Genomic DNA, 26,981 nt, shown 5'->3' with positions numbered 1-26,981 from the left:
TACTCAACAAAACACACTGGAAGTAATTCATCACTGTGATGTGAGCTGATATAATTCCTATGTGATGCATAATGCATTAGCTGCTATTGATACAGTACTATGTAATGTCGAATTTGAAAATAAACCATTCTCACAGTTCCCTTCCTGATTGTTCTGACTGTTCCCTGTCCCACCCCTCTCCCCTCCCGTCCAGCCTGCAACGTGCTCTACCTGAATTCTGTGGAGACTGAGTCACTGACCGGACCCCAGGCCATCTCCAAGGCAACCGGAGCCACACTGGCACGAAACCCCCAGCCAGTGGCCACAGTGGTCCACTTTAAAGTGTCTTCACAGGGCATCACACTGACCGACAGCCAGCGCAGGTAACATTACCACTGACCAGATCATATTGTCTAAATGTCACCCATGTAAGTCGTTAGTGATCAGCAAACAAAACTGGAAGAAAGGTTGTATGGATGTATTGTGGTAGATTAGTGGAGATGATTGTGATATCAATGGTCACACTAAATGGTCTTTCTGTCGGTTTGTCTATAGGGTGTTCTTCAGGAGACACTACCCAGTCAACAGTGTGACCTTCAGCAGTATCGACCCCCAGGACAGGAGGTGGGCACTGGAGTAGCACACTGACACAAACCAATCTAATGTCACAGTCAACCATGACGTATAACATGAATTACATGAAGACCACACTATTTATAAACCATCTCAGCTAACCATCTAAAAAGAGAAACCATTGAGCCATTCCCATTCTGTCTTCACCATATTGAATTCATCCTTTGCTGTAAACCTGCGCATGGATCTGTGTGTGTGAGCTTGAATTAAGTGTTTCTGAGTGTGTGTTTGTGTGAGAGAGATGGAGAGAGAATGTGATATGTGTATGCCTGGGCAATGCAGGCCGTGGCTGTGACTGCACCTGTACCCATGCCTGTGCTTGTTTGAGAGCTCTGTCTGTCAGTGTGGGTCTGAGTCTGGTCTGTCTTTCTCTTTGCTTCAGGTGGACTAACACAAACAGCACAACATCGAAGTAAGTGCTCTATGTGTGTTTGTGTACATGTGTTTGTTTGGGAGTGTGATGTGTTTGTATGTGTATTGATCGGTGTGACAAGATGTTTGATTACCTGCATGGCATCATATTGCTTTTGTGCCTTGGCCATCATCCCAGTAAATACAGGATCTGTTGATCATGCTCACGGTCACAAATTCATGTTCACAAATATTCATGCTCACAGCTTCTGTTTTATGCCAGTTCATAGGCTTTATGTAAATGTGTGTGGTTTGATTATTATTTATTTTTATCGTATTTTAGCTTAGGAGATATTATCATAGCCTGATCCACCATCCTGACCGCTGCACACTTCACTGAATCCGACTAGCGGAACATAATGTAAGCTCGCAAGATCAGAATGGTCAGATGAGGCTAATATTATCCTTCTAGGTTCTACCTTCTACTACGGTAACTTTGTTTGGTTACCTGGCCCATACATTAGTCAGCCTGTTCCCGTCTAAAGAGTTAGGCCTAGATTCAATCAGATCAAGCATTAACCGGCGATAGCAGACATGGATGTTTTGGCGGTTTTCGGAGGTGGAGCTGCTTTGGAGCAGCTGCTCCGCTTAACTCGTATTAGAAGTTCAGAATGAGAAAGTGTAGGCTATATAGAAGTAATTCCACTGAAATTGAAAAATCATTCAACTAAATAATGAGGACTTCTATCATCCTAATCGAGGTGTAGATTACATCTCACATTCCAGTGTTCAAACTTGTAAACATGGCTGCATGGGATCTCTCTTAATGCGACTCTGTGCAGCCAATGGCAATGTCCGCTTTAGGTATAAAGCCAGGAGCCACTTGTGGATTTGACAGCTCTAACACAGTTCCACCTCTGACACCGCCAAAACAACCGCCAAAACGGATCTGATTGAATTGAGCCTTTGATCAAAGAAGTCTCAGTCATAATATTAAACCAGCAAGAATGGGCATCAATATGTCTAAGTAGGGGCTTGATTCAATCCGGACCGCGGAAGATCTGCGTTATAGCGCGATTGACATTTAAGGGTAATTTACGATTGCGCCGACATATGCAGCGTTTACCATGAATGCAGTCTCCGCAAACGCAGGAACATTGTCTTTAAATGTCAATTGCGTTATAATGTGGATCTTCCGCAGTCAGGTTTGAATCTAGCCCTAGGTGTGTATTTCCAACCCTCTAATATCTATTTCCTCTCTCCCTCTCCTTCTGTTCAATAGGGTGTTTGGGTTTGTAGCCAAAAAGCCAGGCAGCATGGCAGAAAACGTGTGTCATCTGTTTGCTGAGCTCGACCCAGAGCAGCCAGCCTCAGCCATCGTTAACTTCATCAACAAGGTGATGTTAGGGCCGCAGCGCAGATAGAGAACAAAGCCAAGGACCCATCACCGATTTTACACTGTCAACAGTGTTACAACTCCCAGAGAGGAGGCTTCAGAAACTAATGCTTTACAGACCCACAAAGCACCATTGGTGGTGGCCTCTTCTCAAAGTGAGTTTTGGACCCCAAAGGCTCAACATTTCAAACATGACTGCCATTTTGAATTATAGTCAAAATGTATTCGTTGTTTAAATTTCTAATGTGTAAAAATGCCTTATAAAAGGTCCAATGCAGCCGTTTTTATCTCAATATCAAATCGTTTCTGGGTAACAATTAAGTACCTTACTGTAATTGTTTTCAATTAAAATGGTCAAAAATAAACAAAAATGTATTCTTAGCAAAGAGCAATTTCTCAAGCAAGAATTTTGCTAGAACTGTCTGGGAGTTGTCTGAGTGGGGAGGGGAAAACTTAAAAACGAGCTGTTATTGGCAGTGGTTTGGAACTCTCTTTCTTATTTGTCTATTAACTAATTTACCGCCTTGTGATTTCACCAGGCAGGCCAAAACTCGATCCCACCAAAACAGGCTGACATTTCAGGCGGTCTTTTCAAACAGCTCTTACACTAAAAGGGCATTTTCTAAATGTTCACAGTATTATTCCAACCTGTGTGGAAATATATATAAAACACAGGAAAATCTAGTTTTTGCCTGCACTGGGCCTTTAATTTCATATCGCCTTAAAGTTACCAAAGCCTTGTCATCACTTATTAGTCATCTAAGGTTTCAGGTATGCAATAAGCAGCCTAGCCCACCCGCAGGCCTACCAAAGATTATACTTAATTACACATAAATCTTGCCTCAACCCTGTCACTCTCCCCAGTGTTCTTTGACAATCATAAGTGTAAGTCAAACAAAATGTAGAAGATGATGTAGTCCTACAGTAGGCTACAGTAGAAAGTAAAAGTGAATGTGAGAAATGTCTATTTGTAATGTGCAAGGGAGAGAGTGTATGTGGTTAGGGTATCAGTGTGTGTAGAGGCTAGGGCACAGATATGGTCAGTACTAGAGATTATGGGGTATTGTTATGTTTTGTTCACATGTACGTTCATATGAATTGTACCCTAGAAAGAAAAGTTTGAAGTAACCAAGGAATAATGGTGTGCCGCACCACTGCCGTCTCTACTGTATTGTATTTATACCTATGGCTTTTTCTGTGAAGAGCAGTACACACTAATATTGCTGCAAATAGTCATTTTGTTCTATTCCACAATTTTTTGGTGGGTCAATTATCTAAACTATGGGGCAAATAGTAGTCCTTATTATACTGTATAACATTGAGAAATGTACTCAAACATTAAAAACAAGACGAGAATAAGTCACGGCCACATATATTTTTACCTGTATGACTTTATGTAGAAAGTTAACACACAAAGCAGACAGTTGTCTAAGGTCCTACGTACTTAACCAAAGACAGAGCACTCCTCTATTAATAATCTTCATGTATTTGTATTCTTAGTGTTTTGCATTGTTTTTGTAAGAAATAGAAAGACACTACTTTGTATGACAGCAGTAATATATTGTTGTCTGTTTTCTTATTGATCTTTATATGTAGTAATATATTTTCTCACATGCAGCTAGGAAAGGGAGGTCAAAAGGAAAAATTTGTAAGAAAATCTGTTATATGCTATTTTTTAAGAAAGCTTTGTATGCACAAATGAAGAATATAATAAACAAATAAAAATAAAGTTGTGGTACCAAATCTGACTTCTGCTCATTGGATTTATTATCACTAGGTTTCTAAACTGTACTCAATAATTTAAAGCCTTATGTATTTTGCTTAAAAACAAGTACTTTTTCAAGAGCAAGAATCAGGCCTGAAAACAAAGATGTCACACACAGAGGCGACACACAAAAGGTCACAAAAATAACTATCTTTATTAGTTGAATTAATTTTCACCATTTTAGAATTCTGCATTTGAAAAATATATACAGTACATTTATTCAAAAACCACATCTAAAAGGCATGATTCCATCAAGCTCCGTTCAAATTACTTTTTTTCACATCGCACATCACCCGTTTTAATTTAACCTTTCTCCATTGTAGCCTCATCCCAGATCTTTGTGCTCGTCAACTCATTGCTGTCATTGTCATTGACAATGAGTGACAGGGAGTTGGCATGACAAACAGACTGGCACTCAGGCCATCTCTATTGCCATTTAGTACAATAACACTCTTCAAACTCAATCCAAAAGATCTAACCAGCGAAATACAACTCTGAAACTAAATTTCAAGCCGTTTCATAAGCTTATTCTATGTAGGTCTATGACAACAAGAGGCTGTGCTTTGGAATGTAAACAACATTAGCAAGATGCTGAACATAATAGGACAGTGAGTGAGTTAATGTAATTGAAGTTATCCTGACCTGGTTAATACCACAGCGGTTGCCATTACAAAGATCCCTTTAACAAGCCACTACGGAGTTGTGTCCAAGCTGGGCCTCCAGACAGAAGTCCACACATCATACTGTGCTATGTACTTGGCAAGACTATGCTTTTAGTATTACAATCTTGTCAACAACGCTGTACTTGGACATAAGGGTTGGATTTACTAGCTAATCGTGCTCAACCAAAACATTTGCAGTTTCCCCCATCATTTAGGGCAGTAAAATGAACAATCCCAAAAACATAAAACTACCTTATGAACGTTGCCTTTACCATCTTATCTTACTTTTTAAGTTTAATCTTGTACTGGTGCACATACAGTGCCTTCAGAAAGTATTCATACCCCTTGACGTTTTGTTGTGTTACAGCCTGAATTCAAAATGGATTAAATATTTTTTTCTTTCACCCATCTACACACAATACCCCATAATGACGAAGTGAAAACATGTTTTTAAATTGTATTTTTTGCAAATATATTGAAATACAGAAATCTAATTTATATAAGTATTCACACCATGAGTCAATACTTTGTTGAAGCACCTTTGGCGGCGATTACAGCTTTGAGTCGTTTTGGGTATTTCTGCATCAGCTTTGCACATCTAGATTTGGGGGTTTTCTCTCATTCATCCCTGCAGATTTTCTCAAGCTTTGTTAAGTTAGAAGGGTGGTGAACAGCAATCTTCAAGTCTTTCCACAGATTTTCAAAGGGATTCAAGTCTGGGCTTTGGCTGGGCAACGCAAGGACTTCCACATTCTTATTCTGAAGCCATTCCAGCACTGCTTTGGCTGTATGTTTGGGGTCATTATCCTGTTGGTCTTGGAAACTTTCAACACTCTAGAAATTGTTTTATACCCTTCCCGACATCACATCTCGGAGAGCTACAGACAGTTCCTTGGACTTAATGGTATAGTTTCTGCTCTGACATGCACTTTCAACTGTGGGACCTTATATAGACAGTTGTGTTTCGTTCTAAATCATGTCCAAACAATTGAATTGGCCACAGGTGGACTCCAATCAAGTTGTAGTGACATCTCACGGATGATCAAAGGAAATTTCATGCACCTGAGGTCATAGTAAAGGGGTGTGAATACTTATGTAAATTAGATATTTCTGTATTTCATTTTCAAAACATTTTCAAAAGTTTCTAAACATGTTTCCACTTTGTCATTAAGGGAGTATTGTGTGCAGATGGGTGAGAAAATTCAGGCTGTAACCCAACAAAATATGGAACAAGTCAAGGAGTATGAATAGTTTCTGAAGGCACTGTAGCTGCTTTGTTGCTTGCATGTGATTGGCTGTGGTCTTGGGGGTGGCATACAGCCTGGGAGACAGGCTTAAATGACCCATGATGGCTTAGATGCCCCAAGAGCGCTTAGCTCAAGGTAAAGGACATTTAGCTTGCTAACATTCTAACCTATAAACTGATAATGAGCTCCAGACACAAATGAAAGCATGATGTTAGCATGAAATATACCATCCCTTAGTGTAGCAATCAATAAAAACATATGCGCTGATCCACCATGGCTCTGCCGCCTCAGCCATACTGGCAATCTATCATCAAGGCGTCCACTCCTATTTATAGAGTTTATCTCGTGATCTCGATAAAACAACTTTTTTTTCCCCATGTCGTGATCATGAGATAAATAAGTTGTGCTCTCGACATAATGAGGTTTTTATTTATTTATTAATGTCCTCTCTGGACTTCCATAGTTTAGCCTAATTGTAAGTGGATTGCAAATCCAGCTCACATTCATTGGCATGTGGTGAGCAGACCATTCATTGTCTTGCCCATTCAGAGGGTGAATGGGCAAGACAAAATATTTAAGTGGCTTTGAACAGGGTAGTAGGTGCCAGGCGCAACGGTTTGTGTCAAGAACTGCAACCCTGCTGGGTTTTTCACACTCAACAGTTTCCCGTGTGCATCAATAATGGTCCACCACCCAAAGGACAACCAGCCAACTAGACACAACTGTGGGAAGCATTGGAGTCAATAAATTGCCTTAAGCACATCCCTCAACTAGTCTTGTCAAGTTCCCTATATAAATAGCAAAGAACAAATCTCCCTTCTTGCGCAATACAATGTCAGTCGCTTTATACATTTTACATTTACATTTTTAGTCATTTAGCAGACGCTCTTATCCAGAGCGACTTACAGGAGAAATTAGGGTTAAGTGCCTTGCTCAAGGGCACATCGACAGATTTTTCACCTAGTCGGCTCGGGGATTAGAACCAGCGACCTTTCCGTTACTGGCACAACGATCTTAACCACTAAGCTACCTGCCGCCCCTTATACATTGTTACTATTCCAAGCCCCTTAAATCACATAAACCCACGCTAAAGGACACTCCTGAAATGTTATAGGATGCTCTCAATGTTACAAATGCAACGACTAGCACAGCAGGATACAGTCATAATTCAGTAGTAACACCAGCTACTGTGATCAAGTCAAGGTTAACTAATTAACTCCTAAAATAAAAAGGTTGTTGAAGCTACTGGAGGCTGTATTAGTCATGCCCTGAACATCACCACTGTGGTTGGTGGTGACTGTAGTGGGTGGGGGAGGGAGAGTTACTGCCACGGTCGGCATGGGGCTGGTGAACCGTGGAGTTGGAACCACAGTCAATGTAGCGATAGGCTTCCAGGGTATTCTGGGTCGTGCGCACCATGTAGGAGGTTTTCACAGATGTCCTGGGAACAAAGAACATAATTCTGATTAACAATTGTATCGAAAATAAGTCAATATCAGAGAGGGTAAATGCACGAAGACATAATTGCAAGAAGTAGAGATGGAAGTGATGTGGTTTCACAATAAGGAGGTAGGATATACTTACTGCATGAAAACCACAATATTGTGAACCTTGATGCTTGCCATGGTGCAGAAGGCACTGAAGGGTGAAAAAGGTGGTTAGGACCTCTTCACAATCACATATAGAAATCTATATTAACAATTACAGGACTTGGAACTGTAAAAAAAGACAGGCCTTTACAGGTGTATTTAACTTACTAAACATAGGAGGCGCCTCCACTGATCTCAACGCTAATTGTGAAGTTCACCTGTAGTAAAACATTTTTTTTTTAAAGACCAACAGTCAACTCAAGTTTAGGCAGAAAATGCAAACAAGGGGTAGAGTTAAAGCAAGAAACGTATGCATGTCAATCATTCAACTACATGTAACGTGGAGTGAATGTGCCCGAAGTGTTAACTCCAGAGATGGTTCACTGCATCTGAGACAACAGCAGGCCCCTGGTACAGTACAGTACACCTACATGTCTCTGGCTCAGGGGCTGCATGGTGACTACATTGTCTAGCTGCATGGTGCCTATAACTGTTTTCATATAGAGAACCTGGCAGCGCAGACTGTCCACCATCACCGTGAAGAAGTTGGAGTTGCTGAAGTTCAAGGAGCTCTGACAAACACAACCAGGGAAAATGAACAGTCAGCAGAACACACCATAAGCAACAGGCACAGTTTGAGTCAAATGACCATCTCAAGACCAACTAACAGAGTGTGTCTTAACACGATTTATTGACCTACTGTCATATTCATGAGGACCTTAGTGTTGACGTGGTCAAACTGCACAGTGATGGAGCGTATCCCATCGTCCTCCACCACCACAGAGCAGGGAAAGAGGAAGAAGACCACCAATGAGGAGGCCAGGAGACACAGCACCGCCGAGAGGACCACATTCAGTTCCCTGTCAAACATAGCACTTCCTGTTTACTTTTACAATCACAGTTGCCCAGAATACAAACTGTGTAGCAACGTAAAATTACAGAATGTGATAGATATGTGACCGATCCAGTTATAAACTGGTCAGAAAAAGGCATAGCAGTAGAGTAGCTGCAGGACGGACAACTTACGTTCTCTGGGGCCGGAGCCTCTGGTCATTGTAGGGAACCAGAGCCACCAGCTCATTTGCCTGCTCTGAAGGACAATGACCACAGGAGAGAGATAAGTCAAATGGGAGAACACAATGTTTTGACCTCGCAACACAACACACCATAATACCACATCCAATATGTAGTACAGCAGTGGTCATCAACCTTTTCTGAGTCAAGATCACTTTGAGTCAAAATGCAAGCCGAGAGCTACCGGTCAGATTTGTTAAAAACATGACTTAAAAAACGTATGCAACATTAACCAATTAACAACAGTTCTGTAGCAATGAGGTTTGTGCAGTAGGCTACAAGCCTAATACATTATTGGCTATTGGCTATGCTTGAATTGCTCTGCCATTGTTGTTCTTCTCAGACCCTTTTGAAATTACATTTAAAAAATGTAGGTAAATAAGCAATCACACCGGTAATAGATAATTTGTTGTAGAACTTGTGAGCCACAGCTGAGTGATCATACTGGACTGATGGGCATGTACAGTACCAGTCATATGTTTGGGGGTGCTTTGCTGGTGACACTGTTGGTGATTTATATAGAATACAAGGCACACTTAACCAGCATCACTACCACAGCATTCTGCAGCGATACGCCATCACATCTGGTTTGTGCTTAGTGGGACTATCATTTGTTTTTCAACAGGACAATGACCCAACACACCTCCAGGCAGTGTAAGTGCTATTTGACCAAGAAGGAGAGTGATGGAGTGCTGCATCAGATGACCTTTGCCTCCACAATCACCCGACCTCAACCCAATTGAGATGGTTTGGGATGAGTTGGACCGCAGAGTGAAGGGAAAGTAGCCAACAGGTGCTCAGCATATGTGGGAACTCCTTCAAGACTGTTGGAAAAGCATTCCAAGTGAAGCTGGTTGAGAGACTGCCAAGAGTGTTCAAAGCTGTCATCAAGGCAAATGGTGGCTACTTTGAAGAATCTAAAATATATTTTGATTTGTTTAACACTTTTTTGGTTACTACATGATTCCATATGTGTTATTTCATAGTTTTGATGTCTTCACTATTCTTCTACAATGTAGAAAACAGTAAAAATAAAGAAAAACCCTTGAATGAGTAGGTGTGTCCAAACGTTTGACTGGTACTGTATATATATTTGTTTTTTACTGGACTGATGGGCTGCATCTGATGGTCAGTCTGAGGGGAGGGAGGGAGCAGCGGTGAGGCTGCCTCTCACCCGACTCACCGTCCCTCCGCTGAGAAAAGGGGACACAGTCTTCCAGCTGATGGTGAAACTCAAGTCGCACTGCATTATTTCTGCCTCATGCACCAATTCATGTTGTTACTCCTATGACCAGAGAAAGTAAAATACTCCTTGATATTAAAAAGACATAAACCGCTTATCGGAACACTTTGCTATAGTCATTCATTGCAGCTGCAGTGCTGGTTGTAGCGTGAGTGGAAGTAGGGAGAACACACATTTTATGGCTTATAAAAGTGTTGACAGTGCTGAATAACAACTTAAACACGAACTTACTCATAAAATTAGCAGCTCTTTTCTGAACTCGTTGAGTCTCTCTCTAGTTATGGTTTTAAACGTTTTGAAATCTCACAGTATTAACTTCGCTGTGCATTCAAGGCTTCTTTTTACAGTCTATGGCTCGAGGAAACTGCAGACATGGTGATCTGAGCTATATGATTGGCCAGCGGTAGGCCTATAGGTGCACTTGATTTGCTCTCTGGACCTGCCGGGTAGACGGAGTTCTACCTTCAGACACATGAAATGGTTCAATATGGAACACTTTGCCTTCCAGGCGCTAGGGCTGTTGAATCAGCGCAAAACAAATGTAAAAAAATAGGAATGCAAGGCTTTTTCTTTGGGGGTTTTTCAGACATTTTTGGTGATCGACTAGGAATGCTTTGGAGATCGACCGGTTGGTGACCACTGTAGTACAGCAATCAATGCCCAGCCCGACAGGCATCCAGACAGCAAATGTCTCACCTGAGGGGATGCGGCCAGTGCCTTGGCACGTTGGGCAGGTAATACTGTCCCTGCCAGTAAACTCTACATAAAGGAACTGGGCAATGTCCTCCTGTCTGTCCAATCCATCCAGCGAGTCATCGTCATTATCCCCCTTCTGCCGCCCTGTAACAACCTCTGGGATGAGCAGAAGACTGCTGTCGCTGCCGCCTCGGGACCGATGAGTTCCCATGAGCTGGCTGGCAGATAATCAAGCCAGCTTATTTCTAAGGACAGACCTCGGCCACAACTAGAGACAATTGGGTAATGCAAAACACACTTGCTGAGTAAAGGGCAGGACATTTTTATTTTGGGGGGGGTAGATGGGTGAAAAAAATATATACACTGCTCAAAAAAATAAAGGGAACACTTAAACAACACAATGTAACTCCAAGTCAATCACACTTCTGTGAAATCAAACTGTCCACTTAGGAAGCAACACTGATTGACAAATGTCACATGCTGTTGTGCAAATGGAATGGACAACAGGTGGAAATTATAGGCAATTAGCAAGACACCCCCAATAAAGGACTGGTTTTGACCACTTCTCAGTTCCTATGCTTCCTGGCTGATGTTTTGGTCACTTTTGAATGCTGGCGGTGCTTTCACTCTAGTGGTAGCATGAGACGGAGTCTACAACCCACACAAGTGGCTCAGGTAGTGCAGCTCATCCAGGATGGCACATCAATGCGAGCTGTGGCAAGAAGGTTTGCTGTGTCTGTCAGCGGTGTCCAGAGCATGGAGGCGCTACCAGGAGACAGGCCAGTACATCAGGAGACGTGGAGGAGGCCGTAGGAGGGCAACAACCCAGCAGCAGGACTGCTACCTCCGCCTTTGTGCAAGGAGGAGCAGGAGCAGCACTGCCAGAGCCCTGCAAAATGACCTCCAGCAGGCCAAAAATATGCATGTGTCTGCTCAAACGGTCAGAAACAGACTCCATGAGGGTGGTATGAGGGCCCGACGTCCACAGGTGGGGGTTGTGATTACAGCCCAACAACGTGCAGGATGTTTGGCATTTGCCAGAGAACACCAAGATTGGCAAATTCGCCACTGGCGCCCTGTGCTCTTCACAGATGAAAGCAGGTTCACACTGAGCACATGTGACAGAGTCTGGAGACGCCGTGGAGAACATTCTGCTGCCTGCAACATCCTCCAGCATGACCGGTTTGGCGGTGGGTCAGTCATGGTGTGGGGTGGCATTTCTTTGGGGGGCCGCACAGCCCTCCATGTGCTCGCCAGAGGTAGCCTGACTGCCATTAGGTACCGAGATGAGATCCTCAGACCCCTTGTGAGACCATATGCTGGTGCGGTTGGCCCTGGGTTCCTCCTAATGCAAGACAATGCTAGACCTCATGTGGCTGGAGTGTGTCGGCAGTTCCTGCAAGAGGAAGGCATTGATGCTATGGACTGGACCGCCCGTTCCCCAGACCTGAATCCAATTGAGCACATCTGGGACATCATGTCTCGCTCCATCCACCTACACCACGTTGCACCACAGACTGTCCAGGAGTTGGCGGATGCTTTAGTCCAGGTCTGGGAGGATATCCCTCAGGAGACCATCCGCCACCTCATCAGGAGCATGCCCAGGCGTTGTAGGGAGGTCATACAGGCACGTGGAGGCCACACACACTACTGAGCCTCATTTTGACTTGTTTTAAGGACATTACATCAAAGTTGGATCAGCCTGTAGTGTGGTTTTCCACTTTAATTTTGAGGGTGACTCCAAATCCAGACCTCCATGGGTTGATAAATTTGATTTCCATTGATAATTTTTGTGTGATTTTGATGTCAGCACATTCAACTATGTAAAGAAAAAAGTATTTAATAAGATTATTTCATTCATTCAGATCTAGGATGTGTTATTTTAGTGTTCCCTTTATTTTTTTCAGTAGTGTATATTTAATCAATTTTGAATTCAGGCTGTAACTAATAATTCAAGGGATATGAATACTTTCTGAAGGCACCATAGTTTATAATGCTGAATGCCTCTGCTCAAATTGCAAAGTGGGTGATGTGTGCTGTGACCACTTGATCTGAACGAACCGTGCTTTGAGTATGTCAACAGAATCAAGCCTTTAGATGTCTAGTTAATTATCCTACATTATATTTGTCAAACATGACTGCCGTTTAGCCTATACAGTGCCTTCAGAACGTATTCATACCCCTTGACTTATTCCACATTTTGTTGTGTTACAGCCTGAATTCAAAATTCACCCATCTACACACAATACCCCATATTGACAAAGTGAAAACATGTTTTTAGATATTTTTGCACATTTATTGAACATGAAATACACTATTTATACAAAAATGTGTGGACACCCCTTCAAATTGGGGGATTCGGCTATTTCAGCCACACCCGTTGCTGACAGGTGTATAAAATCGAGCACACCGCCATGCAATCTCCATAGACAAACATTGGCAGTAGAATGGCCTGTACTGAAGAGCTCAGTGACTTTCAACGTGGCACAGTCATAGGATGCCATCTTCCCAACAAGTTAGTTCGTCAAATATCTGCCCTGCTAGACCTGCCCCCCCGGTCAACTGTAAGTGCTGTTATTGTGAAGTGGAAACGTCTAGGAACAACAACAGCTCAGCCGCGAAGTGGTAGGCCACACAAGCTCACAGAACGGGACAGCCAAGCACTAGGACGTCAGCACAAGAACTGTTCGTCGGGAGCTTCATGAAGTTGGTTTCCATGGCCGAGCAGCCGCACACAAGCCTAAGATCACCATGCGCAATGCCAAGCGTAGGCTGGAGTGGTGTAACTCTCGACTCTGGACCAGTGGAAACGCGTTCTCTGGAGTGATGAATCACGCTTCACCATCTGGCAGTCCGACGGACGAATCTTGGTTTGGCGGATGCCAGGAGAACACTACCTGCCCCAATGCATAGTGCCAACTGTAAAGATTGGTGGAGGGGGAATAATGGTCTGGGGCTGTTTTTCATGGTTCGGGCTAGGCCCCTTAGTTCCAGTGAAGGGAAATCTTAATGCTACAGCATACAATGACATTCTAGACGATTCTGTGCTTCCAAGTTTGTGGCAAAATTTTGGGGAAGGCCCTTTCCTGTTTCAGCATGACAATGCCCCCGTGCACAAAGCGAGGTCCATACAGAAATGGTTTGTTGAGATCGGTGTGGAAGAACTTGACTAGCCTGCACAGAGCCCTGACCTCTACCCCATCAAACACCTTTGGGATAAATTGGAACGCTGACTGCGAGCCAGGCCTAATCGCCCAACATCAGTGCCCGACCTCACTAATGCTCTTGTGGCTGAATGGAAGCAAATCCCCACAGCATTGTTCCAACGTCTAGTGGAAAGCCTTCCCAGAAGAGTGGAGGCTGTTACAGCAGCAAAAGGGGGACCAACTCCATATTAATGCCCATGATTTTGGAATGAGATGTTTGACGAGCAGGTGTCCACATACTTTTGGTTATGTAGTGTACTTACTAATGAGGTTACACCAATCGGTGCGCCCTTCGTGCTAACGTATTACTTCGAAATAGAAAAACCAAAACCTGTAACATAATTTACATAAGTATTCACACCCCTGAGTCAATACATGTTAGAATCACCTTTGGCAGCGATTACAGCTGTGTCTTTCTGAGTAAGTCTCTAAGAGCTTTGCACACCTGGACTGTACAACATTTGCACATTATTCTTAAAAAAATTCTTCAAGCTCTGTCAAGTCGGTTGGTGATCATTGGTAGACAGACATTTTCAAGTCTTCCCATATATTTTCAAGCTGATTTAAGTCAAAACTGAAACTAGGCCACATTCAATGTTGTCTTGGTAAGCAACTCCAGTGTATATTTGGCCTTATGTTTTAGGTTTTTGTCCTGCTGAAAGATGAATGTGTCTCCCAGTGTCTGTTGAAAAGCAGACTGAACCAGGTTTTCCTCTAGGATTTTGCCTGCTTTTAGCTCTATTCAATTTCTTTTTATCCTAAAAAACTGCCTGGACCTTGCCGATGACAAGCATACCAATAACATGATACAACCACCACCATGTTTGAAAATATCAGTGATCTGTTGGATTTGCCCCAAACATAACTCTTTGTATTAGTGCCTTATTGCAAACAGGATACAAATCTGTCGATGTGCCCTTAAGCAAGGCACTTAACCCTAATTGCTCCTGTAAGTCGCTCTGGATAAGAGCGTCTGCTAAATGACTAAAATGTAAAAATGTAAATCTTTTGGAATATTTTTGTTCTGTACAAGCTTCCTTTTCACCCAGTCATTTAGGTTAGTATTGTGGAGTAGCTAGATTGTCAGTTTTCTCCTATCACAGCCATTAAACTCTGTAAGTGTTTTAAAGTCACCATTGGTCTCATGGTGAAATCCCTGAATGGTTTCCTTACTCTCCGGGACTGAGTTAGGAAGGACGCCTGTATCTTTGTAGTGACTGGGTGCATTGATACATCATCCAAAGTGTGATTAATAACCTCACCATGCACAAATAGATATTCAATGTCTGCTATATTTTAAAACAAATCTACCAATAGGTGCCATTCTTTGCGAGGCATTGGAATAAATTAAAACATAAATTACTAAATATATGGCTCTGGTTATTGGTATTGCCAGTAGCTAGCTAGCTACCTACCTAGCTAGCACGCTAATTAGCAACAAATCATCAAACTAGCCAACTAACTTACATTCACCTGTAAGCCTAGCTAGCTTGCTATTATATTAAAGTTCATTTACAGATTATTGGTTCGTTTCTTACCTTAAAATTGAGTTAATCCATTTTAAATTCAGGCTGTAACAAGACAAAATGTGTAAAAAGTCAAGGGGTGTGAATATCTGAAGGCACTTTATTTATGTAATTAAAAGTCTCATTAAAGTTTGGCTACATTTTCTGGCGCCTCCATCATCTCAGCATCGGTGTGGACATGAGAGGCTGTAGCCATATCACCTAGACTACACTTTGACATGTACAGTACCAGTTAAAGGTTTAAACACACCTACCCATTCAAGGGTTTTTCTTTATTTTTACTGTTTTCTACATTGTAGAATAATAGTGAAGACATCAAAACTATGACATAACACATATGGAATCATGTAGTAACCTAACATTATATATTTTAGATTCTTCAAAGTAGCCACCCTTTGCCTTGATGACAGCTTTGCACACTCTTGTCATTCTCTCAACCAGCTTCATGAGGAATGCTTTTCCAAAAGTCTTGAAGGAGTTCCCACATATGCTGAGCACCTGTTGGCTGCTTTCCCTTCACTCTGCGGTCCAACTCATCACAAACCATCTCAATTGGGTTGAGGTCGGGTGATTGTGGAGGCCAGGTCATCTGATGCAGCACTCAATCACTCTCCATCTTGGTCAAATAGCCCTTACACAGCCTGGAGGTGTGTTGGGTCATTGTCCTGTTGAAAAACAAATGATAGTCCCACTAAGCACAAACCAGAAGGGATGGCGTATCGCTGCAGAATGCTGTGGTAGTGATGCTGGTTAAGTGTGCCTTGTATTCTAAATAAATCACCAACAGTGTCACCAGCAAAGCACCCCCACACCATCACACCTCCTCCTCCATGCTTCATGGTGGGAACCACACATGCGGAGATCATCCGTTCACCTGCTCTGCGTCTCACAAAGATATGGCGGTTGTAACCAAAAATCTCACATTTGGACTCATCAGACCAAAGGACAGATTTCCACCGGTCTAATGTCCATTGTTCGTGTTTCTTGGCCCAAGCAAGTCTCTTCTTATTATTGGTGTCCTTTAGTAGTAGTTTATTTGCAGCAATTGGACCATGAAGTCCTGATTCACGCAATCTCCTCTGAACAATTGATGTTGAGATGTGTCTGTTACTGGAACTCTGTGAAGCATTTATTTGGGCTGCAATCTGAGGTGCAGTTAACTCTAATGAATTTATCCTCTGCAGCAGAGGTAACTCTGGGTCTTCCTTTCCTGTGGCGGTCCTCATGAGAGCCAGTTTCATCATAGCGCTTGATGGTTTTTGCCACTGCACTTTTCCGGATTGACTGACCTTCATGTCTTAAAGTAATGATGGACTGTCATTTCTCTTTGCTTATTTGATCTGTTCTTGACATAATATGGACTTGGTCTTTTACCAAATAGGGCTATCTTCTGTATACCACCCCTACCTTGTCACAACACAATTGATTGGCTCAAATGCATTAAGAAGGAAAGAAATTCCACAAATTAACTTTAGCAAGGCACACCTGTTAATTGAAATGCATTCCAGGTGACTACCTCATGAAGCAGTGTAGTAGACGATGGTTTGAAGAGAGTAACAGGATGGTTCCACTTAAATTCACCTTCTTAGATACAGTACTTAGAACAGTTACTCAGCCGTAACGTTGATTGTTAGTGGAGGCAACTTTGTCGTCTTCACCTCGTGTTGATTTTCAGGGTCGGGACCAATATGGACAAAGGCTGCAGCTTGAGGTCCGTCTAGTCTGATCTGATCATTCTTATCTCAGTCGTTTATGCACTCTGGTAAAGAGGGGCGTTTCCGTCATACTGACACGCTCTCTGAGCTCCCTCGGGCGTGGCTAGTTACGAGGAAAAAGTATTATTATCACTATGATTTTGTTAGAAAGCTCAAATCATATTCCTATCTTCACGAAAACATTGTCTTCCTCCTTGATATTTTCTACCCAAGGTAAAGGAAGTAAACCTGATATACACAGTGTAAAAGCTCTTCAAGTCACAATGTTTTCGTTATAACGCCTTTGTACAATTTGTAATGACATCACAACTTTTCCATATTCCATTTCTCATCATTCCCAACGTTTGGATGTTGAAATATATTGTCCCAATGTTCATTGTTGGATGTTGAAGTTTTTGGGCGGCAAAAGTCTCTGAAACAAAGGACATTCCTTTCACCATACTAGCGGGCCAGAGATAGATTCTCCTCCTCTAATTTATGGCAGTGTTAAGGTGTCAAGACCGGCACAGCCCTCTGTGGGTAAGAGGGTCTGGTTGTTGTCGGCCATTTGCCAAGCTGATATGAGGCTTTGATCCTCACCCAGGGAGAGTCATGACACAAGCCATTTGCTACAAGGACCTGCCATCATTTACTTTGAACTGGACTGTGTGCTTACAGGCAGTTGCAACAGCGCTACTTTAGATCATTAGAACGCATTCGGAAAAATACACAAAATACACTTGAATGGATTTCTGCAAATATGTACCTAAATACCACGAGTCCTCTTACATTTGGGAACTTTACAGTCCTATTGATCAAACAGCCATAAAAATGTAGGCTATTTATCCCTATATGCACATCAAAAACAACAAGATCAACAACTAATGCTAGCCAGAGCAAGATGAGCTAAAATCAAACGAAGGAACATTAGATAAACCCTCTCAAACTTTTTCAGCTAGTTGGCCGTCAAAATTGCACTGATAAATGATGGGAGATAGCCTGCTCATCCTTCTGCAGCTTGCCTGCCAATGCATGCGGCGTTGTCCCAACCAAGCACCCAAGCTAACTGGCTAAGGTTGGCTAGCTAGCTTGCTACTTCCAGACACAAATGAGAGAACACCTTACTATTTTACTCGCCCTAGCAGAGCTGGTTAGGCTCTTAACATGTTATATAGAGCGTTCGTGACTAACTATTACTTTTTTTTGCCTAAGTTTACTGACACCGGTCATATACAGCGGCCTTTGCGCATTCGTAAATTCATCAGTTATTCTGCGCTCTGCCACACTCAGACAAGAGTGCTCTAAAATCGGAGTATATAGCTAGCCAGAGTGAATTTGCAAATGAAAGAGATATGCTAACTGGATAACAGTCATTCAGCATAGCTAGCAAAGCGATTCACATTTCTTGCTGGCTAACCAAATGACACGCGCATCTCTAGCTATGTAGCCACCGAAAAACGATACGAGGGGAAAAAGTCAGTCACTCACCCACTCCTCCAATGACATGATGTCCTCCTAGCAGCTAGCTAGCCATCTAGCTAGCTAACGTGCTCTGTGTTTTTAGCTTGCTACATAAATAGATACGCTAGCATACAGTGCATTCGGAAAGTATTCAGACCCCTTAACTTTTTCCACATTTTGTTACGTTACAGCCTTATTCTAACATTTATTAAATTGCTTTTCTTCCTCAAAAATCTGCACACAGTACCCCATGACAAAGCAAAAATATCCTTGAGTCTTCTTGGGTATTTATACATTTGCTAAAATGTATAAAAACCTGTTTTTGCTTTGTCATTATGGGGTATTGTGTGTAGATTGATGAGAGGAAAAAAACAATTTCAACCATTTTAGAATAAGGCTGTAATGTAACAAAATGTGGAAAAAGTGAAGGGGTCTGAATACTTTACGAATGCACTGTATTTGCCACGTTATGACTGACCTGTGATCATTGGCCTTGCTAGTTTGATTTTAATTTACATTCCCAGCCTTCGTTACATTCGTCTGTTTTAGTCAAAAATATTGAGTCATTGAAACTGAAACAATGCATCCCGAATGGAGGCAGCAAACAATGTACCTGGCTAGTTGTGGTCTACTACAACCTGATAGCAATATTTTTGGGACTACCAAGAAATGTATTGGTGAATTATATTAATCATGCATTGAACTGCATCCATCTATTCTGCCAACAGTACCTTAGTGTACGTCATGGAATGTTGAGTCAAATAGAACGTATTTTTAAAACCTCATAAAACTGGTTTTGTAGCATAAACTGGGAATTTGATATTTTTGACTGATATTATGATAGTCTGTTTCATATCTGCAAAGTAGTTAAAACGCTGTCAGTTCCACTTTAAGTTTGAAAATATGGGAAATGCTGTCAATGAAATAGTAGGCGTTGCCTATAAACGTCAAACTTCGAAGTATCTGATGAACACTATAACAAATACACAACAGCTAGCTAGCAAGCTACACATTGGCTAGTAAAGTATTTTGTCCAACAACAACACATGTAGCTAGCAGTTAGCTAGTCTATTCAAAACACAATAACAGCAAGTTTAGTGCCAAGTGAGTGAGAGGGGAAATGGTTGCATATCCCAGAGCCGACCGGGGGTCTATGAACAGGGGTAGTGAGAGAGAGAGCTTTCAATTTTGTGTAGATGAGGGATATACATTTTTAAATATAGTATACATCTAATCTAATTATTCATTGTCCTATCATGATGGAAAGATCCCTAACCCTATAACCTGGACACCCACCTGAGCGACCCATACACCAAAGAGAAGTTCCCATCTATTTTATGGACCTGCTGTGAATATGCAGCCTAAACAGAGAAATAAATGCGGTCAGAGACCTACTTGAGCAGCACCACCCCCTCAAGATTCTGAGCCTGCCTGGCAGGGTTGGTCCTACAAAGCCAGAGCCCCCTGATGGGAGAGCAAAATATACAAGGAAATTCTCAAAGCTGCTAATGAGAACCTTGACGACCTTTTACCTAGCCGGTGGGGATTCCGGTGGGGTACGCCCACCCAGGTAGTGGCAGTGCTGGCAACACTGGCTGCAGTAACCCATGGGGAGGGGGTCACACTCGGACAATCAGAGAGGGGGTTTATCATTGTGGCCCAGGTGGCACAAAACAATCAAAGGTCTGACCGCATGGAGATGCTTGGGAAAATGGTTACAACAGGGGATCAGAGTGTTTGTGTCTCAGGTGAAGAGGGTGGATCTGATCTCCATCACCTAGGACTTGACATAGATTAAGTAGATTAATCAAATCTCACATTGTTATCAATTTCTGCTCAATCTGCATGCTTTCTCAATCAGCTTTAACTGTATGTGCACTCGTAGATCAAGTTATTTCTCGAGTTGGGCTCTGGGATATAACAGCCGTTGAGTATCGGATTTTATGGTGGATTGTGGAGGAGGGGGGTTGAGTGTGTTGGAGTATGTGAGTATGTGCGTGTGTGCTGGTCTGGCATCTGTTGTGGGGGGGGTGGGGATGTTGGGGGGTATGGGATGGACCGCGGGAATTATTTGCTAGGATAATAATTGCTTGTCAATGAATTAAATGTAATACAATGGCAATCCTGGTTATATGTTAGAATCCTATGCGTGAACTGCCGACATTATTACGCATATTAATTGATAATGATGGAAAATAGGATATGCATAATAAAAATAATAATAATAGTTATATCGATATATATATATAGAGGTAAAAGCATTGGAAATGCTTTTGGCGGTTAACCTGCTTCTGTTTTGTGGGTGGCACTGTGTGCTGTTATCGATGGATGGGTCCTGGCCTCTCGGGGCCTTAGGGATACGGAGGGACGTGGGTGGGATGCTGATCACTGGGATGACGGCTCAACTTGGGATGGGGAGGGGCTTTAGCGGGGGAATTAGTGGAGAACAATTGAAGGGTTACTCCGTAGCAATGCAAATATCACGGTACAGCTATATGGACACTCAATCATTACGCTATTTTTTATTGTTAAATTTACAAACATATATAATGATAAATAGACTTGAAACTTGTATCTCATTATGGTGTATGGTGAAATAAGTATAGCCAGTTATAATTGTAATGGCTTAGCTGATAATAACAAAAGAAGAACAATATTTACATGGCTCAAAGAGAAGGAATATAATATCTATTGTATACAGGAAACTCATTCAACAATTCGAGATGAAGTAGCGTGGAAAAAAGAATGGGGGGGAAATATACTTCTCCCATGGGCAAAGAAATTCAAAAGGGGTGATGATATTAATTAATAGTAATTTCGATCCAAATGTGCAAATTGTCCAAATAGATACGCAAGGTAGATGGATTATTTTAAATATGGTATTGGACCATAAACAGATATGGCTCATTAACCTTTACGGACCAAATAATGATGATCCACAATTCTTTGACAATATATATAATAAATTATCAAGCCTGCAAGCAACTCAAGACAATATTATTATGGTGGGGGATTATAATACTGTTTTAAATAGCTCAATGGACCGAAAAGGAAATCACACCACAAACAATCACCCACATGCTCTTAAGGAAATTGTGAATGTCATGGATACATTAGAACTAGTAGATATATGGAGGCTTAAATATGCTGATCTAGTGAGATATACATGGCGGAGACTGAATCAAGCTAGTCGTCTTGACTTCTTTCTTATCTCATTCTCGTTGGCACCAAAAGTAAAAAAAAGTGTTGATAGGGGACAGAATGCGGTCGGACCATCATATAATAGGCATATACATTACTCAGACTGAATTTCCACGTGGGCGAGGATATTGGAAATTTAATCAAAGCCTATTAGATGATAATTTATTTATAATTAGAACAAAGGAATTTATAACTGACTTTTTCCAACATAACATAGGTACAGCGAATCCCCTTATTGTATGGGACACCTTTAAATGTGCCTTTAGAGGCCATGCAATTCAGTAATCATCTCGAAAACAAAAGCAATTTAGGTCAAAAGAGTTTATACTAAGAAAGGAAATAGAAAGTCTAACAGAACAGATAGATGGCAATAAAAACTGTAACATAGAGGCTCAGAATAAATTAGAGGAAAAACAAAAAGAAATGGAAAAACTTATTCAAGAAAGATCAAGTGTAATATATTATAAAAATAAAGCAAACTGGATGGAATATGGGGAAAAATGCACAAAATTCTTATTTAATCTTCAACATAGGAATGCTACCAAAAGAACTTAATGAAACTAGTTACAATTGACGGAGTCACCCATAATTCACCTAATGATATTTTGAAGGAAGAAACAAAGTATTTTAAGCATATGTTTTCTTTTCAGTCGCCTCCATCTCCTCTAACTGAAGCTAATTGTAGAGATTTTTTTTTCTATTGATAATGTCAAATTAACAGCCACACAGAAAGACTCATGTGAAGGTGAAATTACAGAGGAGGAACTTCTGGATGCAATTAAAGACTTTAAGTCGGGGAAAACTCCAGGGTTGGATGGCATACCAATCGAGGTATACCAAACCTTTTTTGATATACTAAGAGGACCGTTATTAGCATGTTTTAACCACTCCTATGTAAATGGTAGATTATCTGACACTCAAGAAGAAGGTCTGATCTCATTATTACTGAAACAGGATACAAGTGGAAAATATAAAGATCCAGTCCATTTACAAAATTGGAGGCCCCTTACACTTAAAATCCTAGCAAAATGTATAGCGCATAGAATTAAAAAGGTATTGTCGGATATTATTCATTCTAATCAGACAGGTTTTTTACATGGAAGATACATTGGAGAAAATATAAGGCAAGTATTGGAAACAATAGAACACTATGGAAAATCTGGGAAACCAGGCCTGCTATTCATAGCAGACTTCGAAAAGGCATTTGATAAAGTTCGACTGGAATTTATATATAAATGCCTGGAGCATTTCAATTTTGGAGAATCTCTTATAAAATGGGTCAAAATCATGTATAGTAACCCTAGGTGTAAAATAGTAAATAATGGCTATTTCTCAGAAAGTTTTAAACTATCAAGAGGAGTGAAACAAGGTTGTCCACTATCGGCATATCTATTTATTGTGGCCATCGAGATGTTAGCTATTAAAATCAGATCCAATAATAATATCAGGGGATTAGAAATACAGGGCTTAAAAACAAAGGTGTCATTGTACGCAGATGATTCATGTTTTCTTTTAGATCCACAACTAGAATCCCTCCACAGCCTCATAGAGGATCTAGATACATTTTCTAACCTCTCTGTATTAAAACCAAATTATGACAAATGTACTATATTACATATTGGATCACTAAAAAATACAATTTTTACATTACCATGTAGTTTACCAATAAAATGGTCTGATGGTGATGTGGATATACTCGGAATACATATCCCAAAGGAAATAAATGATCTCACTTCAATAAATTTTAATAGAAAGTTAGCAAAAATAGATAAGATCTTACTACCATGGAAAGGAAAATACCTGTCAATTTGTGGAAAAATCACCCTGATTAACTCTTTAGTATTATCCCAGTTTACATATTTGCTTATGGTCTTGCCTACGCCTAGCAAACAGTTTTTTAAAATATATGAGAAAAAAATATTCAATTTTATTTGGAACGGCAAGCCAGACAAAATTAAAAGAGCATATTTATATAATGAATATGAATTCGGAGGACAGAAATTATTAAATATTAAAGCATTAGACCTATCACTAAAATCTTCAGTCATCCAAAAGTTATACTTAAATCCGAACTGGTTCTCAAGCAAATTAGTAAGATTGTCTCACCCACTGTTCAAGAAAGGCCTTTTTCCCTTTATTCAGATTACAATCTCTCACTTTCAGTTATTTGAAAAGGAAATAATCTCCCAAATGTCACTATTTCTAAAACAAGCCATAGAAAGTTGGTTGCAATTTCAATTTAATCCTCCAGAAACGACAGAACAAATAATGCAACAAATATTGTGGTTAAATTCAAATATACTAATTGACAAAAAACCTTTATTTTTTGACAGAATGTTTAAAAAAGGTATAATCTTCGTAAATGATATCATCGGTAGGACTGGTGGAGTTATGTCGCACATGCAGCTAACAAAAACATATGGAAATGTCTGCTCTACCCAAAATTACAACCAAATAATTGCAGCCTTACCGCAAAAGTGGAAGAGGAAAGTTGAAGGGGGAGAAAGTAAGGAACTTGTCTGTCGGCCTTGCATTAAAGAACATAATTGGTTAAGGAAAACTGTGATAAATAAAAAAGTATATCAGTTTCACTTAAGGACCAAAGGATTGACAGCCGTCCCATATAGATTGCAAAATAGTTGGGAAGAGATCTTTGACGTACCAATCCCATGGCATAGTGTTTATGAACTGACACGCAAAACGACACCGGATTCAAAAATTAGAATCTTTCAATTTAAATTATTATATACAATTCTTGCTACCAATAGAATGTTATTTATATGGGGGATACAATCTTCCCAGCTCTGCAGATTTTGCTGTGAAGAGATAGAATCATTAGATCATTTGTTTTGGTTCTGTCCATTTGTAGCTTGTTTTTGGACACAGGTCCAGGAATGGCTAAAGGATTGCAATATTTACCTGGAACTAACCTTGCAGATAGCATTACTGGGTGATCTGAAAAGTCATAGTCAATCAATCAATAATATAATAATACTTTTAGCAAAAATGTTTATTTTTAATTCACAATCTGTAGAAGCAATGAGAATAGAAAGGTTCAGAACTTTTGTAAAACATCACAGTATGGTTGAAATATATATGGCAAATAGAAATCCTATATGGATGGTGTTAAGAGATAGATGGGAGGTATTGAATAGAGTTGAAGGATGGGACTAATAACAAATAACAACAAATAATAACAAAGATAGCTAATAATGTAAGCATACTGTGTCCATAATAAGTATATAGGTTGTATGTTGGGAGCTTTTGGGAAAGAGCACAGTTAGAAAGATATGGCATTTAGAAGCAAACCGGATGGACATCATGAAAATGATCGGAGAGGTTGAGAGTAGAAGAAGTTCAGGAGCAAATAAATAAATAAATAAATATATATATATATATATATATATATATATGGATATAGAATTATTGTAAAATTAACTCTGTCCATAAGGTGTAGATAGTAAGTATAGACCGGAAGTAGAGGCCTGGGCGTTGTTGTTCACTAATTTACTCCAAGTAGGGAAAGGATGGTGGGGTTGAAAAGTAATAAAGGGGAATATATATATATAAAAAATAAAAAAAAACATGGGGGATTGGAAGTGATGCAGACAATTACATTGATAGAAGATACAATCTATCTGCAATATTAAGCTGATCCATCCCCCCCAAAAAAAATAAAAAAAAATAAAAATAAATAAAGTTTAGTGCCATTGCAGCCAAGACTGTTTTCTATCTTGCTAGCGGTAACGTTAGCTATCAAGCTGTTAACTAGCAAGCAAAGTTAGCTAGGTAGCAGTCAACGTTTAACAGGTGCGCAACCACCACTAGGCTTGCTTCCATCTTCAGACATAATATTTGTCTTACCTATATATCTCTCTTTGGTTGACTATATTTCTGAGAACATTAAGGCCATACGATGAAGTTATTGATAGTGTTGTAGTTCTCGTGAACAACAGAGTAAGCAACCATAGTGGAATCGGTTCGCCTTCAAAATAAAGGTACGCCATTTAAACTGACGCTAACGTATAAAAATGGTGGAATCATTCCACAGTTGGGCTAGATAATGCGGAACACGTTTGGAATGTTGTTATATAAATTCAACAAAAGACAATTAGTTAATTTGATTTAAAAAAAGAATGTGATCAAAGGAAAGGTCATGAAGTTGGGTGGTCCTCTGTAGCTCAGCTGGTAGAGCACGGCACTTGTAGCGCCAAGGTAAAAAAAATGTATGCACGCATGACTGTAAGTCGCTTTGGATAAAAGCCTCTGCTAAATGGCATATTATTATTATACGTTTTCACTGCAGTCAACTGCATGTTTCTGCAGTTACTCTTCTCTTTTTTTTCTTAAAAAAAAATTATATTTTTTATTTTATTATTATTTTATTATTTTAGGGGGTAGATCAGCTTTAATATTGCAGTTAGATTGTAACTTCCATCAATGTACAGTTGAAGTCTCAAGTTTACATACACTTAGGTTGGAGTCATTAAAACTAGTTTTTCAACCACTCCACAAATGTCTTGTTAACAAACTATAGTTTTGGCAAGTCGGTTAGGATATCTACTTTGTGCATGACACAAGTCATTTTTCCAACAATTGTTTACAGACAGATTATTTCACTTATAATTCACTGCATCACAATTCCAGTGGGTCAGAAGTTTACATACACTAAATTGACTGTGCCTTTAAACCGCTTGGAAAATTCCAGAAAATGATGTCATGGCTTTAGAAGCTTCTGATAGGCTAATTTACATAATTTTAGTCAATTGGAGGTGTACCTGTGGATGTATTTCAAGGCCTACCTTCAAACTCAGTGCCTATTTGCTTGACATCATGGGAAAATCAAAAGAAATCAGCCAAGACCTCAGAAACAAAATTGTAGACCTCCACAAGTCTGGTTCATCCTTGGGAGCAATTTCCAAACACCTGAAGGTTCCACATTCATCTGTACAAACAATAGTACGCAACTATAAACACCATGGGACCACGCAGCCGTATACCGCTCAGGAAGGAGACAATGTCTCCTAGAGATTAACGTACTTTGGTGCGAATTCAATCCCAGAACAACAGCAAAGGACCTTGTGAAGATGCTGGAGGAAACAGGTACAAAAGTATCTATATCCACAGTAAAACGAGCCCTATATCGACATAACCTGAAAGGCCGCTCAGCAAGGAAGAAGCCACTGCTCCAAAACCACCATAAAAAAGCCAGACTATGGTTTGCAACTGCACATGGGGACAAAGATCATACTTTTTGG

At 40.6% G+C, this 26,981-nt stretch overlaps 2 protein-coding genes across 4 annotated transcripts in view; one reads left to right on the top strand and one right to left on the bottom strand.

The window, feature by feature from the left end:
* Positions 1-2,695, top strand: part of LOC121546505 (tensin-2-like) — a 53,684-nt gene extending 50,989 nt beyond the window's left edge. For 2 of the 3 annotated variants that reach the window (XM_045209420.1, XM_045209422.1), the window contains exons 25-28: positions 194-362; positions 535-603; positions 995-1,024; positions 2,246-2,695. In XM_045209420.1, the coding sequence (XP_045065355.1) occupies positions 194-362; positions 535-603; positions 995-1,024; positions 2,246-2,387 (410 nt within the window). In that variant the 3' untranslated portion in view covers positions 2,388-2,695. The remainder of the gene's footprint in view (positions 1-193; positions 363-534; positions 604-994; positions 1,025-2,245) is intronic. The other variant, XM_045209421.1, reaches the window with a different exon arrangement.
* Positions 2,696-7,308: 4,613 nt separating this feature from the next.
* On the bottom strand, positions 7,309-10,846 carry LOC121546506 (transmembrane protein 106C-like). The gene is made up of 7 exons (XM_041857768.1): positions 10,636-10,846; positions 8,649-8,712; positions 8,323-8,482; positions 8,054-8,194; positions 7,791-7,840; positions 7,618-7,671; positions 7,309-7,474 (listed from the first exon to the last, which is right to left on the bottom strand). Exons 1-7 carry the CDS (start codon positions 10,844-10,846, stop codon positions 7,309-7,311), a joined length of 846 nt encoding a protein of 281 aa, XP_041713702.1.
* Between the last annotated feature and the right edge of the window lie 16,135 nt (positions 10,847-26,981).

The sequence above is a fragment of the Coregonus clupeaformis genome, chromosome 30, assembly GCF_020615455.1.
Source record: "Coregonus clupeaformis isolate EN_2021a chromosome 30, ASM2061545v1, whole genome shotgun sequence".
Lineage (NCBI taxonomy): Eukaryota > Metazoa > Chordata > Actinopteri > Salmoniformes > Salmonidae > Coregonus > Coregonus clupeaformis.
Note: the sequence above shows the minus strand (reverse complement) of the source record. Positions and strands in the feature narration are given on the sequence as shown.